At 42.2% G+C, this 22500-nt stretch overlaps 1 protein-coding gene across 1 annotated transcript in view; it reads left to right on the forward strand.

The window, feature by feature from the left end:
• Positions 1–22500, forward strand: part of lekr1 (leucine, glutamate and lysine rich 1) — a 63470-nt gene that overhangs the window by 27904 nt on the left and 13066 nt on the right. The window contains exon 3 of the mRNA XM_053622335.1: positions 11618–11737. Within this exon, the coding sequence (XP_053478310.1) occupies positions 11618–11737 (120 nt within the window). The remainder of the gene's footprint in view (positions 1–11617; positions 11738–22500) is intronic.

The raw sequence follows: 22500 nt of genomic DNA on the forward strand, positions 1-22500 counted from the left end.
TAGATAGATAGATATGTAGATGGATGGATGGATGGATGGATAGATAGATAGATAGAGAGATAGATAGAGAGATAGATATGTAGATAGATGCATGGATGGATGGATGGATAGATGGATAGATAGATAGAGAGATAGATATGTAGATAGATGGAGGGATGGATGGATGGATAGATAGATAGAGAGATAGATATGCAGAGAGATGGATGGATAGATAGATAGATAGAGAGATAGATATGTAGATGGATGGATGGATAGATAGATAGAGAGATAGATAGAGAGATAGATATGTAGATGGATGGATGGATGGATGGATAGATAGATAGATAGATAGAGAGATAGATATGTAGATGGATGGATGGATGGATGGATAGATAGATAGAGAGATAGATAGAGAGATAGATATGTAGATGGATGGATGGATGGATGGATAGATAGATAGAGAGATAGATATGTAGATGGATGGATGATGGATGGATAGATAGATAGATAGAGAGATAGATAGAGAGATAGATATGTAGATAGATGGATGGATAGATAGATAGATAGATAGATAGATAGAGAGATAGATATGTAGATGGATGGATGATGGATGGATAGATAGATAGATAGAGAGATAGATAGAGAGATAGATATGTAGATAGATGGATGGATGGATGGATAGATAGATAGATAGATAGAGAGATAGATATGTAGATGGATGGATGGATAGATAGATAGATAGATAGATAGATAGAGAGATAGAAATGTAGATGGATGGATGGATGGATGGATAGATAGATAGATAGAGAGATAGATATGTAGATGGATGGATGGATGGATGGATGGATAGATAGATAGATAGAGAGAGAGATAGATATGTAGATGGATGGATGGATAGATAGATAGATAGATAGAGAGATAGAAATGTAGATGGATGGATGGATGGATGGATAGATAGATAGATAGAGAGATAGATATGTAGATGGATGGATGGATGGATGGATAGATAGATAGATAGAGAGATAGATATGTAGATGGATGGATGGATGGATGGATGGATAGATAGAGAGATAGATAGAGAGATAGATATGTAGATGGATGGATGGATGGATGGATGGATAGATAGATAGATAGATAGAGAGATAGATATGTAGATGGATGGATGGATGGATGGATGGATGGATAGATAGATAGATAGAGAGATAGATATGTAGATGGATGGATGGATGGATGGATAGATAGATAGATAGAGAGATAGATATGTAGATGGATAGATGGATGGATGGATGGATAGATAGATAGATAGATAGAGAGATAGATCTGCAGAGAGATGAACATGTCACTGTACACACTGTATAAATATGGAGCTCAGGTTGCTGTTCGTTGATACGCACAGCAGTATACTGTATGTGATTGTAATGGAGACAGTCTGATCTGAGAATTGTACCCCGAGTGGATCAGAGACTGTATCATTACTCACACTGTTTGTGCTTGACGTTGAATATGTAGTAGATGGTGCAGTGCTTCAGCTGTGTGGATATTTGGTGTGTGTTGAGTAGAGTATCGAGTACAGTGAGGTCTGAGCTTTGTGCTGACTCGGTGTAGCGCAGATTTCCCATGATACAGCTCTGCACATTAATCACAGCGGTGTGCGGGTCTAGTCCGGGGTTACTGGAATCTGATCACATAATGACATAATAGCTATAATGTTCATTTCTGTAGTGAATGGTATTCTGCTCCGCATGCTGCTTTCATAAACGTGTCATTAGACACAGAATTACACTTTCAACTTTCACCATTATCAAGACATCCACATTCTGTAAAGTCTCAATTCTGTAAGTCTTGCATTTACATATCCCAACACTCCACGCCATGCTGTGCTAGAAGATCCATCAGCGGATCGGCATTTCCCACTGAGCACGCCCTGATGTGTTTTTTCCTCTTATACCACTGCAATTTGCCAAATATTAGGCGGCACTTTTCATTTATGAACGAATTAAAGACACATACTGTTTAACTGTTCATAGCTACTGTACATTTAATGTTGTGGAAATCCATGAACCCAATTCCTGTTCTTACTTACAGTACGCTATCAGACAAAAACAAAAACACCCACAGCTTCCACAAAATAAAAATAGTAAAAACTCCTTTACAGTTTTACTTCTGACAGATAGATAGATAGATAGATAGATAGATAGATATGTAGCTAGCTAGCTAGCTAGATAGATAGATACATAGATGGAGAGAGATAGAGAGAGAAAGATAAGTAGATAGATAGATAGATAGATAGATAGATAGATAGATATGTAGCTAGCTAGCTAGCTAGCTAGCTAGATAGATAGATAGATAGATAGATAGAGGGAGAGAGATAGAGAGAGAGAAAGATATGTAGTTAGATAGATAGATAGATAGAGAGATAGATAGAGAGATAGATAGATAGATAGAGGGAGAGAGATAGAGAGATAGATAGAGAGAGAGAAAGATATGTAGATAGATAGATAGATAGATAGATAGAAAGATATATAGATAGATAGATGGACAAATAGAGAGAGCTAGATAGAGAGAAAGATAGATATGTAGATCAATAGACAGATATGTAGCTAGCTAGATAGATAGAGAGAGAGAGAGAGAGAGAGAGAGAGAGAGAGAAAGATATGTAGATAGATATGTAGTTAGATAGATATGTAGCTGACACTGTCTTCCAAACAGTTCCACTTTCGACTCATCGATCCACAGAACATTCTCCCAAAAGGTTTGAGGATCATCAAGGTGTGTTTTAACAAAATTCAGACGAGTCTTAATGTTCTTCCGGGTTAGCATCGGTTTTCACCTCGCCTCTCTTCCACGGAAGCCATTTTCCCCCAGTGTCTTTCTGATAGTGGAGTCATGAACACTGACCTTTACTGATGCAAGAGAGGCCTGTACGTCCTTTGATGTTGTCCTTGGCTCTTTTCTGACTTCCTGGATGAGTCGTCGCCGTGCTCTCGGAGGAATTTTGGAAGGTCGGACACTTCTGGGAAGGTTCACTACAGTGCCGAGTTTTTCCATTTGGAGATAACGGCTCTCGCTGTGGTTCTCTGGAGTCCCACAGCCTTTGAAATAGCTTTGTAACCCTTCCCAGACTGATGTACTTCAATCACCTTCTTCCTCATCATTTCTGGAATTTCTTTCAACTTTGCCATAGTGTGTTACTGAGTAAGATCTTTTAACCAACTTCCTGCTGCTGAAAAAGTTCTATTTAAGTGTCGATGTGCTTGAACAGGGTTTGCAGTAATCTGATTGCGTCTAATCCAGCTGAACCCCGTTATAAATACAGTTTCACAGATTTGGGGAATTAGTAACTACGGCAGAAAATAAACTTTCACACAGGCCCAGTTGGTACTGGATAATTTTTTGCTTCAATAAATAACATTATCATTTAAAAAAAAAAAAATTAGTAGTTTGTGTTTACTCAAGTTGCCTTTTTTCCCCCCGAGCTTTATCTCTTCTCTTGAAGCACGTGGTCAGACGACGCTCGATTCGAGTCGACCTAATATCAGACTTCACCCCAACCTGTGGAGTTCACGTCAACTCGAATGGAGAAGCCGGACAAACCGAATAAAGAAGTTCACTAAATGTGAATTTGTGTGTGTGTTTCCTCTCCTGTGGCTGTCCTGCTACACAGTCAGTACGTTTACATGGACAGCACTAATCTAATCATTGACCTTATTCTGAATAAGACAATATTCTGATTAAGGTGTTTACATGAGTCGCTTTTAGAATACTCCTTTCATGTTCCTGTTTTACGTGTTATAGAACGTAGATGGATTAACGTCACACGTCATTACGTCACCACGTCACGCCGTCCGACGTCCCGCCAGAATTTCACGTATCGCGTACAGTTGGTCTTCGTTATGGAACCGTATACAGTTTTGGGTGTTTTTATTTTTAATTTTACGAAAGATTGTAGTGCGGTTAATTATTAGTCGTGCTGTACGTGCAAATAGACGACTTCTTGAAGCCGTGGGCTGCGTCCCGAACCGCGTACTTGCCGTCTATATAGTATATAGAGATACATGTATATCTCCTGCTATATAGAAGGTAAGTACGCGGTTTGGGACGCAGCCGTGCTCTCTTGTTTGTCATGAAAAGGTCGAGCGCTGCCGTGTGTGTACGTGTCCTGTCGCACAATGCGGTGAAAACTCCCACACGACGTTAATAGTGTGATTAAGGCGTGTACATGTCTGTAACGCGACTAAAACAGGAATCCTCCACACGTCTTAATTCCATCTGTGTTTACCTCGAGTATGACTTTAATCGGATTAAGATCATCAATAATCTCTGTTTACATGCTAGTTTCTTAATCAGAGTATTAAGAGAGACACGCCTACGTTTTACCGCCTCGTTCTCTCTTACACACACGTGCACGCACGCATACGTCCAGCACACGTACACGACCTCTTGAACAGCTGCTCCGTCATCCCATTTTATCACATGTTCACACTGACAGAGCACTACACCCACCCACACACACACACACACACACCCAGCCAGACAGGTGTTATCTGTTATCACGACTCTCTTCCTCCCACATATACTCCAGTTCTCTTTCACACACACACGCACGGGATAAAGAGCAGAGGAGGCACTCTCAGCGCAGGATTTTCAGCCCATTATCACGACTTCTACATACACACAGAGCTATTCTCAGTGCCAGTCCCTCTGACGTACAGAGTCTGTGTGTGTGCGTGTCTGACTCCTTATAGCACAGCGTCTCTATAAAAAAGCCGCCCACACAGACTAATGATGCCAGCACGTGTCACGGCCAACTGAAACGCCTCCCACACCCGAGCAAGCCTGAGCGAGTGCTGAGTAAGACTCAGTAAGTCACGGAGAGTATTATTAAACACTAATCCCTATTAGAGACCCGGGAAAACCTGAGCTCTACTGACGAAGCAGAAAGGAATAGTGCTCAGGGGGCGGGGCTTGCAGCAGCGTTTCGTCACCGATTGGTTACATGTATAATGATAATGATAACGAGTCTTTATTGATCATATATACAGTATCTCACAAAAGTGAGTACACCCCTCACATTTGTGTAAATATTTGATGACAACGCTGAAGAAATTACACTTTGCTACAATGTAAAGTAGTGAGTGTACAGCTTGTGTAACAGTGTACATTTGCCGTCCCCTCAAAATAACTCAACACACAGACATTAATGTCTAAACCGCTGGCAACAAAAGTAAGTACACCCCTAAGTGAAAATGTCCAAATTGGGCCCAATTAGCTATTTTCCCTCGCCGGTGTCATGTGTTACAAGGTCTGAGGTGTGAATGGGGAGCAGGTGTGTTCAATTTGGTGTCATCGCTCTCACACTCCCTCATACTGGTCACTGGAAGTTCAACATGCCACCTCATGGTAAAGAACTCTCTGAGGATCTGAAAAAAAGAATTGTTGCCCGACATAAAGATGGCCTAGGCTTTAAGAAGATCGCCGAGACCCTCACACTGAGCTGCAGCACGGTGGCCGAGACCATACAGCGGTATGGTCCAACAGGGTTGCCAGATCTGCGCAAAAGTTTCGACGTGATGAAACAGAAGTGACCCTTATTTCAGACATTCAGAGGCACTGAAACCAGCCTAAGTTATATTTCTACCCTGGAATTCATTGAGTTCCCCTAAAGCGACCCAAATTGGAGAAATGAATAAATAAATGTCAGTAGGTTCTGTTCAGGGTCCATTTTAAGTCCTATGTTTTGAATGAATTACAGGTTTTAAAATGAGGAAATTGACCAAAAAAAGTGAAGTTAATGTTCATAACGTCGCCCGTCCCCCCCCACTCCCCCCCCCCCCCACCCAAATATTTGTGATGTTTATCACTTAATAAGTGTCATTAAAATCATTATGGTTGTTATTTTCTGTTATGCAGGCCCGTGGTATTTTCACATACTAAAATACAGTAGATGTTTGGGGGTTTTTTTTTTTTCGACAACAGCAAAATTGATGTGGAACAACTTCAAAACCATTTTGAGCATCATACAACTGTGTGTTTGTGACAAAAAAGACCGGGTCCGTACCAGGGTCAGAATATGACCGTATGTTAAGGGTTAAACTCATAGTTTTTCTGAATCATTATTTCACAACAGTTTGAAAAGAAAATCTGAAATTATTCCGCATTTTGAAAAGGATAAATAAGATTTATGGGGAAGAACGGAAAACGTAACCTGCTTCAGTCGCACTTCCCATTTCGTTACGAGTTTCTGATTACTCGATGCTCCGGTTTTTTAACTCTCCTTCTAGAAAACGATGAACAAAGAAATGATGTCATGAGTGTACGATGCTGTCGTGCTTTGTGCAGACACTTAGCGGGATTTATTGTAAACATTCAAGTTCAACGAATTTACCGTCGACTACAGCGACTCATCGACCATGCTTTCTTACTGACGCGTTCCCGACTCGGAAACTCGGAGCTCAAAGAAAATTTCCAGAGTTTCCCAGTCGTGATGACGAGTTTGTGGTGGCGTTCATGCGAGTCGGAAATACGATCTTCCCGTCATGACTCGAACGCACCATTAATAACTCCTCAAAACGGCTTTTAATGCTTTAATATACAGTGATTTTAGATGGATGTACGGTAACTGAACCACACACACTGAGCACTGAGTACACTCCAGTTATCATCTCTCTCTCTCTCTCTCTCTCTCTCTCTCTCTCTTTCCCGTGTGTCCCACTCATCCCTCTCTCTCGTTCTCTCCTGTCTCTCTCTCTCTCCTCTCATCTCTCTTTCCCTTGTGCCCCTCTCATATCTCTCTCTTTCTCTCTCTCTCCTGTCTCTTTTTCCCTTCTGTCCCTCTCATATATCCTTCTCTTTCTCGCTCTTCTGTCCCTCTCCTCTCTCTCACCATCTCTTTCTCTCTCTCTCTTTCTTCTGTCCCTCACATATATCCGTCTCTTTCTCTCTCTTCTGTCCCTCTCCTCTCTCTCACTCTCTCTTTGTCTCTCTCTCTCTCTCTTTCTTCTGTCCATCTCATCACTCTCTCTCTCTCTCTCTCTTGCTCTCTCTCTCTCTCTCGTCTCTCTCTCCCTTCTGTCCTGCTCATCTCTCTCTCCTTTCTGTCCCTCTCATCTTTCTCTCTCTCTCTCTCTCTCTCTCTCTCTCTCTCTCTTTCCCTTGTGTCCCGCTAATCTCTCTCTCTCTCTCTCTCTCTCTTTCCCTTGTGTCCCGCTCATCTCTCTCTCTCTCTCTTTCTCTCTCTCTTTCCCTTGTGTCCCGCTCATCTCTCTCTCTCTCTCTTTCTCTCTCTCTTTCCCTTGTGTCCCGCTCATCTCTCTCTCTCTCTCTCACTCTCTCCTGTCTCTCTCCTCTCATCTCTCTTTCCCTTGTGCCCCTCTCATATCTCTCTCTCTCTCTCTCTCTCTCCTGTCCCTCTTTCCCTTCTGTCCCTCTCATATATCCCTCTCTTTCTCGCTCTTCTGTCCCTCTCCTCTCTCTCACTCTCTTTCTTCTGTCCGTCTCATCTGTCTCACTCTCTCTTTCTCTCTCTCTCTCCTGTCTCTTTCTCCCTTCTGTCCCTCTCATATCTCTCTCTTTGTTTCTCTCCTGTCTCTCTTACCTCTCATGTCTCTCTCCCTTCTGTCTCCCCCCCACTCTCTCTTTCTCTCTCTCCTTTCTGTCCCTCTCATCTCTCTCTCTCTCGCTCTCTCTCTCTCTCTCTCCCCCGCTCCCTCCCTCCCTCCCTCCCTCCCTGGCGGATATCCTGAGATATTTTGTTGACAGAATAATAAATGAGAGGGAGGATTTCCCTCATCACTCTGTCACTGGCTCCATATGTGAAGCTCTTTCTCATCTCCTTGGAGAAATGTGTGCACACACTCTTTCTGTAAAAGACGTGACAATACCGTGTCTCTGATGCACGCGGTGAGCGTCGGAGCGTTTCTGCACCTGACGCTGTGAAAGGAACGTTTCAACTGACGTGATATTTTGCATCAAGCATGCAAAAATTCTAAAGTGGCAGTAAAACTCCAAATGTCTCCGGATTTAATCTGAACAGAAGTCGTGAATAGTTTGTGATTCGTGACCTCAGCATAAAAAGCCTTATTATGATGATCACTGGCTTTATTAATAGTAGCAGTAATTAGCTGTTATTTAATAATACTAGGGTTTCACAGATGTTTCTGTAATATGACGTGTGTGGATGAGTGAACATCTGGAATCTGATGGCGTGTCCACATGTTGTTGTGTCTTTCTCTTTCTGTCACGCAGAGCACAGGAGCGTGCGCTTCTCTCACCAAAAACTGATTTGTTCCTCCTCTTCCTCCGGGGCTGTGTTTGTGCTCGGCTGCATGCTTGTGTGTGTGTGTGTGTGTGTGTGTGTGTGTGTGTGTGTGTGTGTGCGAGCACCATGGAGCTGAAGAGCAGTACTAATCGACTTCTGGTGTGTGGATGTAAGTGTGTTTGGGTGAACCTGCAGAGTGTGTGATGAGGTTCAGTGTCGGGCTGATGGATATTTGATCTGCAGAAAGCAAGCAACAATGATCTGCATTGTACACACACACACACACACACACACACACACACACACAGCAGGAGGCCTGTGTTTATTACACCACTGAGGAGCTGAAATGCTTAGGGCGTATAGTAAGGGCAGTAGAAAAACAAACAAATAAATAACATTGCTAAGATGTATTATTAATTAGCAGGGGTAAATAAAAAATAATAACGGTAATAATATCATGTAGCAATCACACATGCATTTACCGAGCAGATGATAAAAACGCCGCCAGTGAACTCCTGTGAGCTGATACACAGCGCAGAAGGAAGCAGAAGTGTGTAAGAAACAAACAAAAGCAGCTTTTTCACAGACTGCAAGTAGCACAAGATCCAATCACAAAGCTGATCTTTTAAATCACTAACAAAAAAAAAGAGTTGTCTGATTATCCGATTCGACCGATCTGACTGGTTCATCTGGTTTGATTTCAGTTCTGTACAGGATAATCTCACACAAATAGAAAGCAGAGCGTATATATATATATATATATATAAGTGTAACGTTCTGATATAGAAGACTTTGGTAATAAAACGTCAGCAGTAGATGACGAGCTGTGACGAGAGCGAGTTAAGCCACTTGTTAGTACTTCAGTTGAGTTTAAAGGAAGTCTTCCTTCTCTTCCAGAGAGTTAGGTGATGTTATACAGCATTTTTATTTATTTATTTGTTTATTTATTTGTTGTTGTTGTTGTTTTGTTTTGTTTTTTTGTCACCCCGTGTGCATTATTACTGAATCTGACACTGATGGGATTTTTTTTTGGTTGGATGTCTTTAGAAAACAAGTAAAGAAGTTAGAACACAACTGACTGGAGAAGCAAGCGGGCAAGAATTCAAAAGATCTCAGAGCATTTGAGATTCGTCAGTGAAAATGTGAGGAATAAAATAGGGGTTTTTTTTTGTTTTTTTGTTTTTCTTCAAGAATCTGATACTTGAGTAAAGAGACAGTGCTGAAGTATAGTAACGGAGTCCAATTACACACTCATTCTGTATATTTACCTTTCTGTTTCGTTAACATCTACTACGATGGGAATATCATGAGTGACCAAAATCTGAACTCACCAACTACTACTAGGAATAATAATAATCGTTTAAAGTTATACGGTATTTTTATATTCAGGTGCAGTAAAAACACATACATGACCTCGAATAGAGGTCAGTGTCCTGTATCCGATTTCTTATTCTGGGATTACGATAATGTTATTAAGTCTAATTTTAAGTTGGACACGTCAGGAAATAGGCTCAGTGGTATATTTGTTACAGAAATGTACCGAGGGACGCCATAAATCGCAACCGTGAAGCCGTAATCGGATTAGAGTGTTCGGATGACGGAGTGCGTTACTTCCCAACGCTACGTAAGAGGTGACATTTAACGCTCAGGAAACTCATGAAATGAGAAGTTTTTCTTGCATCACCGCGTCCAAAACAATGCACAGTATAACCGCCACTTCAACACAGATCGCTCCAGGAGACGTTCTACTACTTCCTGTTTCTGTGTTGTCATTTCCTGCTTGTAGTTCACCATGTCAATACTTTACATTCAGGCAATAATGGCCTTTCCCTGGCGTGCGTGTGTGTCTATGTGTGTGTGTGTGTGTGTGTGTGTGTGTGTGTGTGTGTGTGTGTGTATGTGCGTGTGTGTTGCAGCATGACTTCATCCATGCTTTAATTTGCCAACATAAAAAGCTGTTGTCTGGAAGCCGATTTATCCACAGCTTCCTTCTCCCATATGTAGATTCCACAACAGAGAGAGAGACAGAGACAGACAGAGACAGACAGAGACAGATAGTTTGAAGTCGGGACAAAAGGCAGAGGCAGATAGACTGAAACAAAAGAGGCAAAGAGACTTAGAAAAGCAGAGACAGAGATATAGAGACAAGGACAGAATCTGACAGACAGAGATAAAGAGAGACTGGCAGAAAGATAAATACGAAGACAGATGGAGACATGGTGACTGACAAAGACAGAGATAAGGACAGACAGAGACAAAGACCGAAATAAGGACAGACAAAGACAGAGATGAGGACAGACAGAGACAAAGACCAAGATAAGGACAGGCAGAGAAAAAGACAGAGATGAGGACAGAGACAAAGACAGAGATAAGGACAGACAAAGACAGAGACAAGGACAGACATAGATAAGGACAGACAGAGACAACGACAGAGATAAGGACAGACAGAAACCGACAGAGATGAGGACAGACAGAGACAAAGACAGAGATAAGGACAGACAGAGACAAAGACAGAGATGAGGACAGACAGAGATGAGGACAGACAGAGACAAAGACAGAGATAAGGACAGACAGAGACGGACAGAGATGAGGACAGACAGAGACAAAGACAGAGATAAGGACAGACAGAGACAGACAGAGATGAGGACAGACAGAGACAAAGACAGACATAAGGACAGACAAAGACAAAGATGAGGACAGACAAAGACAGAGATGAGGACAGACAGAGACAAGGACAGAGATAAGGACAGACAGAGACAAAGACAGAGATAAGGACAGACAGAGACAGACAGAGATAAAGACCGAAAGACAAAAAGATAAATAGAACAGACAAGACAAAGACAGAGAGATTGAGAGACGGGGAGACAGAGAGAAAAAGGCGGAGATAAAGACTGAGAGACGTAGGCAAATACAAGGACATGGACATGGAAGCAAACACAGAGCAAAAAAAAAAAAGAGACTGGGGGGCAAATACGGAGACGGAAACAAAGACCGTGCACACACACACACACACACACACACACACACACACACACAATGGCATTATGGTGATCTGTGAGTCAATGCCAGGGCTTTAGTAAACTGTGTGGTGTCTGGGATTTGTCAGCCTTGGCATGCTTCCTCTTGTCACCCGCTCTCGAGAACTCGTCTGACAAAGGAGACGGGTTCTCATAAACCCCTGCGCCAATGCGTCTCTCATTTACACTTGCTGTCCAAACAAACACACACACACACACACACACACACACACACATTCACACATACACTTTTATGTAAAGAACATTAACATCATAACGTTCGATGGTTTAGTGTTTTCTATAAAATCCCTAGCTCATAATCACTGTGTGTGTGTGTGTGTGTGTGTGTGTGTGTGTGTTTCAGAGTGAAGGCTCTGACGCTGCAGGTGTCTGAGGCGGACAGCAAGCTGGTGGACTTGAGGACGGAGAGCAAGAGGGCACGAGCGGAGCTGGAGAGCGAGCTTAAACACAGCCTGCAACTCAGGTAAGGAAACGAGGTAACAATGCAGCTGTCAAGGCCGGAAAGAAGAGAAAGAACAGAGCGAGGGGAACACAGAGCAGCTGGAGAACAGAAAGAAAAGAAGAAAAGGAGCGTGGGGGGGGGGGGGGGGGGAGTGCAGATCCTATTGGCTCAGAAGAGTGTGTGTGGCGTGTCTACAGTAGCCGCCACAACCACGGCACGACAGGAAGAACCTTGCAGATGGGAAACAACTGGAAGTCAGAGTGTGCGTGTGTGTGTGTGTACGTGTGAAACTGAGAGCAGAAATAGAGAAGAGAAAAACAGTGTAACAGCTGACCGACAGTTCACTTCACCACACACACGGCATTAAAGGAGTCAAATAAATACACACACTTCTCCTCAAAGACACGGTGTGCTAGTTTAGCTTTCGCTGGAGCTACAAGGCTAATATGTAATGGAGGTTAATGGCCACCGTTTAGCATGCTGTCTGAATCATCACACACACACACACACACACACACACTCACACTCACACACACACACACATACTGTATAAAGCGAATCGGAAAGAATAAGTAAGGAAGCAAGCTTATTGTCATTCTAATTCGACACAAGGCTGGGTGTTACACATAGCGCTTACATACAAACAAATATATGCAACAATCAGCAATAACCTTAAAACCACCTGACTAATATTGTGTAGGTCCACCAAAATAGCTCTTGTGAGGTGGGGCCACTGTGGATCGGACTTGTTTGTCCAGCACATCCCACAGATGTTCGATCGGATTGAGATCTGGGGAATTTGGAGGCCGAGTCAACACCTTGAAGTCTTTGGCATGTTCCTCAGATCATTCCTGAACCATTTTTGTAGTGAGTCAGGGAGCATTATCCTGCTGAAAGAGGCCACTGCTATTAGGGAATACCGTTGCCATGAAGGCGTGTACTTGGTCTGTGACAGTGTTTAGGTAGGTGGTACGTGACACACTAACATCCACATGAATGCCAGGACCCAAGGTTTCCCAGCAGAACATCACACTGCGTCCGCCAGTTTGTCTTCTTCCCATAGTGCATCGTGGTGCCATCTCTTCCCCAGGTAAGCAACGCAGATGCACCCGACCATCCACATGATGTAAAAGAAACTGTGATTCTTCGGACCAGACCACCTTCTTCCATTGCTCCATGGTCCAGTTCTGGCTAGGACACCTTCTTCCATTGCTCCATGGTTCAGTTCTGGCTAGGACAGCTTCTTCCATTGCTCCATGGTCCAGTTCTGGCTAGGACAGCTTCTTCCATTGCTCCATGGTTCAGTTCTGGCTAGGACAGCTTCTTCCATTGCTCCATGGTCCAGTTCTGGCTAGGACACCTTCCATTGCTCCATGGTCCAGTTCTGGCTAGGGCAGCTTCTTCCATTGCTCCATGGTTCAGTTCTGGCTAGGACACCTTCTTCCATTGCTCCATGGTCCAGTTCTGATGCTCATTTGCCCATTGTAGGGGATTTTGGTTCAGCATGGGCACTCTGACCAGTCTGTGGCTACAGAGCCCCATATGCAGCAAGCTTCAATGCACTGTGTGTTCTGACACCTTTATACTGTATCAGAGCCAGCATGAACTTTTTCAGAAATTTGTGCTACAGTAGCTCTTTTGTGGGATCAGACCACACGGGCAAGCCTTCACTCCCCACACACATCAGTGAACCTTGGGCGCTTGTAATCCTCTCGCCAGTTCTCCTTCCTTAGACCACTTTTGGTAGGTACTAACTACTGCATACAGGGAACACCCCACAGGACCTGTCATTTAGGAGATGACCCAGTCATCCAGCCATCACAATTTGTGAGAGGAGGAGGATCTGTTTAGAAGTCTTATTGCTTGTGGAAACGAGGTAGTCATCAGTCTGGAGAATTTGGCTTGAATGCTACGCAGTCTTTGGTGAACAGTTTGTTAGATGGATATGTGGAGTCTGCCCAGATGCTTTGAACCTTTCTTGTTCCATGTAGATGTTATTAATATTAGGAAGGCTGGTGCCTGTGACTTACTTGGAATTCTTCACCACCCTCTGGAGTGTTTCCCTATCGTATTCAGTACAGTTACCATACCAAACTGTAATGCTGCGGGTCATGACAGACTCAATGATACTCCTGTAGAAGCTGGTAGAAGACCAGGTTATTATCCTTGCACCAGTCCTCTAGTCGTTGCACCTCATTTCTATCATGAGTAATGATAATGAATCTTTATTAATCAAGTATACATTACAGGACAGTGAATTTCTTTTCTTTGTATACCCCAACATGTTAGGAAGTTGGGGTCAGAGTGCAGGGTCAGCCATGATACAGCGCCCCTGAAGCAGAGAGGGTTGAGGGCCTCGCTCAAGGGCCCAACAGTGGAAGCTTGGTCAACACCTTCCAACACCTTCCGATCAGTAACCCAGAGCCTGGCAGTGCTGGGGCTTGAACCCCCGACCTTCCGATCAGTAACCCAGAGCCTGGCAGTGTTGGGGCTTGAACCCCCGACCTTCCGATCAGTAACCCAGAGCCTGGCAGTGCTGGGGCTTGAACCCCCGACCTTCCGATCAGTAACCCAAAGGCTGGCAGTGCTGGGGCTTGAACCCCCGACCTTCCGATCAGTAACCCAGAGCCTTAACCGCCAAGTGCCACCACTGCCCCCAATGCCATTTGATCATTATCTGTCCCACAACTGTTGTTCCATTTGCAAATTGAATGATCTGGTTGTTCTGATGTTTAGTAACACAACCGTGTGTGAACAGGATGAGTAAATGGGGGCTTAGAGCACAACCCTGTGTTGTTCCAGTGTTGAGGATAATAGTGTGAGATGTTTTATTGACCCTTACTGTTTGGGGTATTGTTTGAGGATTGCAAACTAAGTGAGCGGAGTTTGTCTATAAACTTCAGGGGAATAACAGTATTCAAAGCAGAGCTGAAGTCTATAAACCACAGCCTTACATAATAGTGTTTGTTCTCCAGATGTGGATCTTCTCAAAAGATAGGTGAAGCGCAGAGGAGATGGCATCCTCAGTGGAGAAGACACGCATGCTGATGAGGGTCTAGAATGGATAGAATGAAGGCTTTTCCAGTATGTATGACATCACCAATCATTCAAAGCACTTCATGATGGTGGAGGTTAATGTTATTGGACAGTAGCAGGAAATCCACAGGAAGTCACTGAAGTGTTCCTCAGGAAATACTGTAGCTGTAGAGAAAGTGGAAAAAAACAAAAACAAAGTGTAGAGTTAATCCGGAGAGAGAGAGAGAGAGAGAGAGAGAGAGAGAGGGGAAAGGGATTTTCCAAGCATCCTCATCACCAAATTCTGCAATTCTCTCTCTCTCTCTCTCTCTCTCTCCATCTGCTTTAGTTTGAGGGTGGTGGAAGGATGGAGGGACACATTGTTCTCTCGCTTTCCTTCCTGTCTGCGTCTGTCTTTGTCTTGTTCTTTCTTTCTTTCTTTCTTTCTTTCTTTCTTTCTGCATTCCTTCGGTTTCTGTCTGTGTTCTCTCTCTTTGTCTTGCTCCCTTTTTGTTCGTTTTCTCTTTTTCCCTCCCCTCTTACTTCTCCCTCTCTCCTGTAGTTGTCCTGCTCCCTCATCCTTTCTTTTCCCTTATAATTCTTTCCTTCTCTCTCTCTGACTCTCTCCTTACCTCTCTTCTCTGTCTGGCCCATTGTCTCACTTAATCTTTGTTTTCTTTCTTTCCTGTGAATATATAACACACACACACACACACACACACACACACACACACACACACACACACACACTCATCTGATCAGACAGTATCTATTCCTCCTGCTATTACACTTCTTTTGATCATATTGTTTTCTTCATTCTCACTCTGTAATCACATAAAGTAAGTGTGTGTGTGTATTTGAGTGTAAAGATGTAAAATGCGTGTGTGGGTGTATAGATGTAATGCGTGTGTGTGAGTGTAAAGATGTAAAGTATGTGTAATGATGTAAAGATGTACTGTTTTATGAAAACTGAGAATTCGGACATACTACTCCTTTGGCGCACTGCTTTTTGCCTACTGTGTAAGTAGGGTAGTAGGGATATGCTGAGGTAGCCTGTGTGAGTTTAAAGATGTAAAGTGTGTGTGTGAGTGTAAAAACATAATGTGAGTGTAAAGATGTCAAATGCGTTAGTGTAAAGACGTAAAGTGCATGCGAGAGTGTAAAGATGTAAAGTGTGCGAGTGTAAAGATGTAAAGTGCGTGTGTGAGTGTAAAGATGTAAAGTGTGTGTGAGTGTAAAGATGTCAAGTGTGTGTGAGTGTAAAGACGTAAAGTGCGTGTGTGAGTGTAAAGATGTAAAGTGAGTGTGTGAGTGTAAAGATGTAAAGTGTGTGTGTGAGTGTAAAGACATAAAGTGCACGTGTGAGTGTAAAGATGTAAAGTGTGTTTGTGTGAGTTTAAAGAAGTAAAGTGAATGTAAAGATGTAAAGTGCATGTGTGAGTGTAAAGAAGTAAAGTGAATGTAAAGATGTAAAGTGCGTGTGTGAGTGTAAAGATGTAAAGTGCGTGTGTGAGTGTAAAGATGTAAAGTGCATGTGTGAGTGTAAAGAAGTAAAGTGAATGTAAAGATGTAAAGTGCGTGTGTGAGTGTAAAGATGTAAAGTGCGTGTGTGAGTGTAAAGATGTAAAGTGTGTGCGTGAGTGTAAAGAAGTAAAGTGAATGTAAAGATCTAAAGGGCATGTGTGAGTGTAAAGACATAAAATGAGTGTAAAGATGTGAAGTGTGTGTGTGAGTGTAAAGATGTAAAGTGTGTGTGTGAGTGTAAAGACATAAAGTGAGTGTAAAGATGTAAAGTGCGTGTGTGAGTGTAAAGACGTAAAGTGCGTGTGTGAGTGTAAAGACGTAAAGTGCGTGTGTGAGTGTAAAGATGTAAAGTGCATGTGTGAGTGTAAAGACGTAAAGTGCGTGTGAGTGTAAAGATGTAAAGTGAATGTAAAGATGTAAAGTGCATGTGTGAATGTAAAGATGTAAAGTGAATGTAAAGATGTAAAGTGCGTGTGTGAGTGTAAAGATGTAAAGTGTGTTTGTGTGAGTTTAAAGAAGTAAAGTGAATATAAAGATGTAAAGTGCATGTGTGAGTGTAAAGATGTAAAGTGAATGTAAAGATGTAAAGTGCGTGTGTGAGTGTAAAAATGTAAAGTGCGTGTGTGAGTGTAAAGATGTAAAGTGTGTGCGTGAGTGTAAAGAAGTAAAGTGAATGTAAAGATCTAAAGGGCATGTGTGAGTGTAAAGACATAAAGTGAGTGTAAAGATGTAAAGTGCGTGTGTGAGTGTAAAGATGTGAAGTGTGTGTGTGAGTGTAAAGATGTAAAGTGTGTGTGTGAGTGTAAAGACATAAAGTGAGTGTAAAGATGTAAAGTGCGTGTGTGAGTGTAAAGATGTAAAGTGCGTGTGTGAGTGTAAAGATGTAAAGTGCGTGTGTGAGTGTAAAGATGTAAAGTGAGTGTGTGAGTGTAAAGATGTAAAGTGTGTTTGTGTGAGTTTAAAGAAGTAAAGTGAATGTAAAGATGTAAAGTGCATGTGTGAATGTAAAGATGTAAAGTGAATGTAAAGATGTAAAGTGCGTGTGTGAGTGTAAAGATGTAAAGTGTGTTTGTGTGAGTTTAAAGAAGTAAAGTGAATGTAAAGATGTAAAGTGCATGTGTGAGTGTAAAGATGTAAAGTGAATGTAAAGATGTAAAGTGCGTGTGTGAGTGTAAAAATGTAAAGTGCGTGTGTGAGTGTAAAGATGTAAAGTGTGTGCGTGAGTGTAAAGAAGTAAAGTGAATGTAAAGATCTAAAGGGCATGTGTGAGTGTAAAGACATAAAGTGAGTGTAAAGATGTAAAGTGCGTGTGTGAGTGTAAAGATGTGAAGTGTGCGTGTGAGTGTAAAGATGTAAAGTGTGTGTGTGAGTGTAAAGACATAAAGTGAGTGTAAAGATGTAAAGTGCGTGTGTGAGTGTAAAGATGTAAAGTGTGTGTGTGAGTGTAAAGATGTAAAGTGCGTGTGTGAGTGTAAAGACGTAAAGTGCGTGTGTGAGTGTAAAGATGTAAAGTGCATGTGTGAGTGTAAAGATGTAAAGTGCGTGTGTGTGTAAAGATGTAAAGTGCGTGTGTGAGTGTAAAGATGTAAAGTGCGTGTGTGAGTGTAAAGATGTAAAGTGAGTGTAAAGATGTAAAGTGCGTGTGTGAGTGTAAAGATGTAAAGTGCGTGTGTGTGTAAAGATGTAAAGTGCGTGTGTGAGTGTAAAGATGTAAAGTGAGTGTAAAGATGTAAAGTGCGTGTGTGAGTGTAAAGATGTAAAGTGCATGTGTGAGTGTAAAGATGTAAAGTGCGTGTGTGAGTGTAAAGATGTAAAGTGAGTGTAAAGATGTAAAGTGCGTGTGTGAGTGTAAAGATGTAAAGTGCGTGTGTGAGTGTAAAGATGTAAAGTGCGTGTGTGAATGTAAAGATGTAAAGTGCATGTGTGAGTGTAAAGATGTAAAGTGAATGTAAAGATGTAAAGTGCATGTGTGAGTGTAAAGATGTAAAGTGCGTGTGTGAGTGTAAAGATGTAAAGTGAGTGTAAAGATGTAAAGTGCGTGTGTGAGTGTAAAGATGTAAAGTGCATGTGTGAGTGTAAAGATGTAAAGTGTGTGTGTGAGTGTAAAGACATAAAGTGAGTGTAAAGATGTAAAGTGCGTGTGTGAGTGTAAAGATGTAAAGTGAGTGTAAAGATGTAAAGTGCGTGTGTGAGTGTAAAGATGTAAAGTGCGTGTGTGTGTAAAGATGTAAAGTGCGTGTGTGAGTGTAAAGATGTAAAGTGCGTGTGTGAGTGTAAAGATGTAAACTGAGTGGTAAGATGTAAAGTGCGTGTGTGAGTGTAAAGATGTAAAGTGCATGTGTGAGTGTAAAGATGTAAAGTGCGTGTGTGAGTGTAAAGATGTAAAGTGAGTGTAAAGATGTAAAGTGCGTGTGTGAGTGTAAAGATGTAAAGTGCATGTGTGAGTGTAAAGATGTAAAGTGCGTGTGTGAGTGTAAAGATGTAAAGTGAGTGTAAAGATGTAAAGTGCGTGTGTGAGTGTAAAGATGTAAAGTGCGTGTGTGAGTGTAAAGATGTAAAGTGCGTGTGTGAATGTAAAGATGTAAAGTGCATGTGTGAGTGTAAAGATGTAAAGTGAATGTAAAGATGTAAAGTGCATGTGTGAGTGTAAAGATGTAATGTGCGTGTGTGAGTGTAAAGATGTAAAGTGAGTGTAAAGATGTAAAGTGCGTGTGTGAGTGTAAAGATGTAAAGTGCATGTGTGAGTGTAAAGATGTAAAGTGCGTGTGTGAGTGTAAAGATGTAAAGTGAGTGTAAAGATGTAAAGTGCGTGTGTGAGTGTAAAGATGTAAAGTGCGTGTGTGAATGTAAAGATGTAAAGTGCATGTGTGAGTGTAAAGATGTAAAGTGAATGTAAAGATGTAAAGTGCATGTGTGAGTGTAAAGATGTAATGTGCGTGTGTGAGTGTAAAGATGTAAAGTGAGTGTAAAGATGTAAAGTGCGTGTGTGAGTGTAAAGATGTAAAGTGCATGTGTGAGTGTAAAGATGTAAAGTGCGTGTGTGAGTGTAAAGATGTAAAGTGCGTGTGTGAGTGTAAAGATGTAAAGTGAGTGTAAAGATGTAAAGTGCGTGTGTGAGTGTAAAGATGTAAAGTGCATGTGTGAGTGTAAAGATGTAAAGTGAGTGTAAAGATGTAAAGTGCGTGTGTGAGTGTAAAGATGTAAAGTGCATGTGTGAGTGTAAAGATGTAAAGTGCATGTGTGAGTGTAAAGATGTAATGTGCGTGTGTGAGTGTAAAGATGTAAAGTGAGTGTAAAGATGTAAAGTGCGTGTGTGAGTGTAAAGATGTAAAGTGCGTGTGTGAATGTAAAGATGTAAAGTGCATGTGTGAGTGTAAAGATGTAAAGTGAATGTAAAGATGTAAAGTGCATGTGTGAGTGTAAAGATGTAATGTGCGTGTGTGAGTGTAAAGATGTAAAGTGAGTGTAAAGATGTAAAGTGCGTGTGTGAGTGTAAAGATGTAAAGTGCATGTGTGAGTGTAAAGATGTAAAGTGCGTGTGTGAGTGTAAAGATGTAAAGTGAGTGTAAAGATGTAAAGTGCGTGTGTGAGTGTAAAGATGTAAAGTGCGTGTGTGAGTGTAAAGATGTAAAGTGCGTGTGTGAATGTAAAGATGTAAAGTGCATGTGTGAGTGTAAAGATGTAAAGTGAATGTAAAGATGTAAAGTGTGTGTGTGAGTGTAAAGATGTAAAGTGCGTGTGTGAGTGTAAAGATGTAAAGTGCGTGTGTGAGTGTAAAGATGTAAAGTGCGTGTGTGAATGTAAAGATGTAAAGTGCATGTGTGAGTGTAAAGATGTAAAGTGAATGTAAAGATGTAAAGTGCGTGTGTGAGTGTAAAGATGTAAAGTGCGTGTGTGAGTGTAAAGATGTAAAGTGCGTGTGTGAGTGTAAAGATGTAAAGTGCGTGTAAAACAGAGAGCTCTTTGCTGTGGAGTGTGCAGTGTTCTCCTGATGCCTGGCCCATTTCCTGCAGCAGAATGATGACAGGAGTGTGTGAGTAGGAAAGTTTGGAGCGCTCCTCACACACCGGGTGACAACAGCGTCCCTGGAATAACACAATGTTCCGTTCCCTGTTCCCACTTCACCAGTGCTCGGGGGCTGGCAGCAACGCCTCACAGAGCTGCAAATACCCGTCTGTCTTTCTGATGAAACCGCTCACTGTTTTAGCGGCTTATATAAAGTTCCCGATAAAGACGTGTGTGTGTGTGTGTGTGTGTGTGTGTGTGTCTGCGCACATGCTTGTTTTTCCTTTTCTTTGAGTGTTTGTGTTCGTGAGAGAGACTACGTGCCGTTTTTAGAGCTCCCTCATCTGATAAGTGAGTTTGGTTTGGTCTTTCAGCTTCGATTTTTTCCCCCCTTTCTCGTCTGATGTTCTCCAGTCGTCTGAAGATGGTGAAGTGAAGTGCACTCCAAAGCGCACACACACACACACACACTCTCTCTCTTTTAAGTGCAGCACACACACTTTTAAAGTACACATCTTTGAACTGCCACCAAAGTCCTTCAAAAGACACAAATCATACCATGATGAAACACTAACCTTAATCATTCCTTAATGCTTCTTTTCATGTGATGTGTGTGTGTGTGTGTGTGTGTGTGTCTGTGTTCCACATGTGCAGCATAAGGTACTGTGTGTATTTTGGCTTTCAGACATGTACACAGTCTGGTGTATTGAAGTCAAAGGCTTCACGGCTGATTATTGAGTGTTTTAGAGGTTCAGAGAGTGAGAGAGTGAGAGAGAGAGAGAGAGAGAGAGAGAGAGAGAGATTCTTCTCTCATCACCGTGTATTCTGTGAGAAAGATGGTGGGGATCGTGATGGATAAGAGGAAGAGGAAGGAGACTAACGAGGATGGAGCGGATGAAAGATGAGGTCGTGTATCTGGGCCAAGCTGCACAGCATTCTGGGAGTGTCGTGGAAGCAGGTCAGCAGACGCAAGCATGAAAGCATGACATGTGCAGCCCAGACCCATATCATACTCAGAGAGAGAGAGAAAGAGATGACAGAGATAAAGATTAGAGTGAAAGTGAGAGAGAGAGTTACACAGAGTGAGAGAGAGTTCAGGTCTGTGCCTAAAGGTGCCAAATACCTATTAAATAAGAAATAACAGAATAACGTAAACTCAGCGTCATGCCGTTAGAGGAAAATAATAAACGACGGAGTGGTGTGATGAAGCGGGGTTACTGCTACCACCCTGTAGTCGGTGATGATTTATTCCAGTTAAACCGCTACAATTTGTACAGCTTTACCTCTGACTGGTACAAAGAGCTGACACTGGAGGCTCCTTCCATAAATGACAAATAGACATTCACCATATCGAGGATGCGTCCCTGTGAACGAGCTGTTACTATAGAAACCACAACGTATCAGGACGAGCGCATTTGCAGCCGCTCTACTCTACTGTCAGGGCCGCTGTTCTAGTCAATCAAATCGTCTGAATCAACACCTTCTGACCAATCACAATCCGGAATTCAGGAGCACTATGGAGCTTTCTTCAGCATCAAACCTTTTTCTTTAGGGAAGCTTGAGCAGAAACGCTTGGCGATTGGTTCAGTCAGGCAGCCAGTTAAAACCAAGCTAAGTACATCTTCGAGATACTAACGATGGAAAAATATTTGGACGTATTATACATTTAAGCAGGCTGAATTTACGAATTTGCAATTGCTTCACTTATACTACTTTTACCCAGATGACGACGGGTTCCCTTCTGAGTCCGGTTCCTCTCGAGGTTTCTTCCTCATATCATCTCAGGGAGTTTTTCCCTCGCCACCGTCTCCACCGTCTCGCTCAATAGGGATAAACTCACACGCTTAAAATCTCTACCCTGTGTTTATATGTTTCTGTAAAGCCGCTTTGAGACAACGTCCGATGTTAAAAGCGCTACACAAATAAAACTGAATTGAACTGAATGCTACGAATGCTGACAGACACACATCCAGCTCATTTTTGGAAAAAGTTTTCAGCAACAGTATATGTTGTAAACTCCAAATCCCGCCTCCTCTTGTTTTGGATTGGCAGTCTATATGAACCAATCAGAAACGTTTCTGGGTGTCATGGAGGCCCTGTTCGGGAATCTCTGTAAATGTTTATTTACGGTTGAAAACTCTCCGGGGAAATCATCTCCGAGTATTTACAATTTAATAAAAGCGTAAGGGTGGATTGAGCGTCTCTTTCCTGTCATCATACCTCCATGGCTCGAGTGTGTG

Source organism: Ictalurus furcatus, chromosome 4, assembly GCF_023375685.1.
Source record: "Ictalurus furcatus strain D&B chromosome 4, Billie_1.0, whole genome shotgun sequence".
In the NCBI taxonomy this organism is placed as follows: Eukaryota; Metazoa; Chordata; class Actinopteri; order Siluriformes; family Ictaluridae; genus Ictalurus; species Ictalurus furcatus.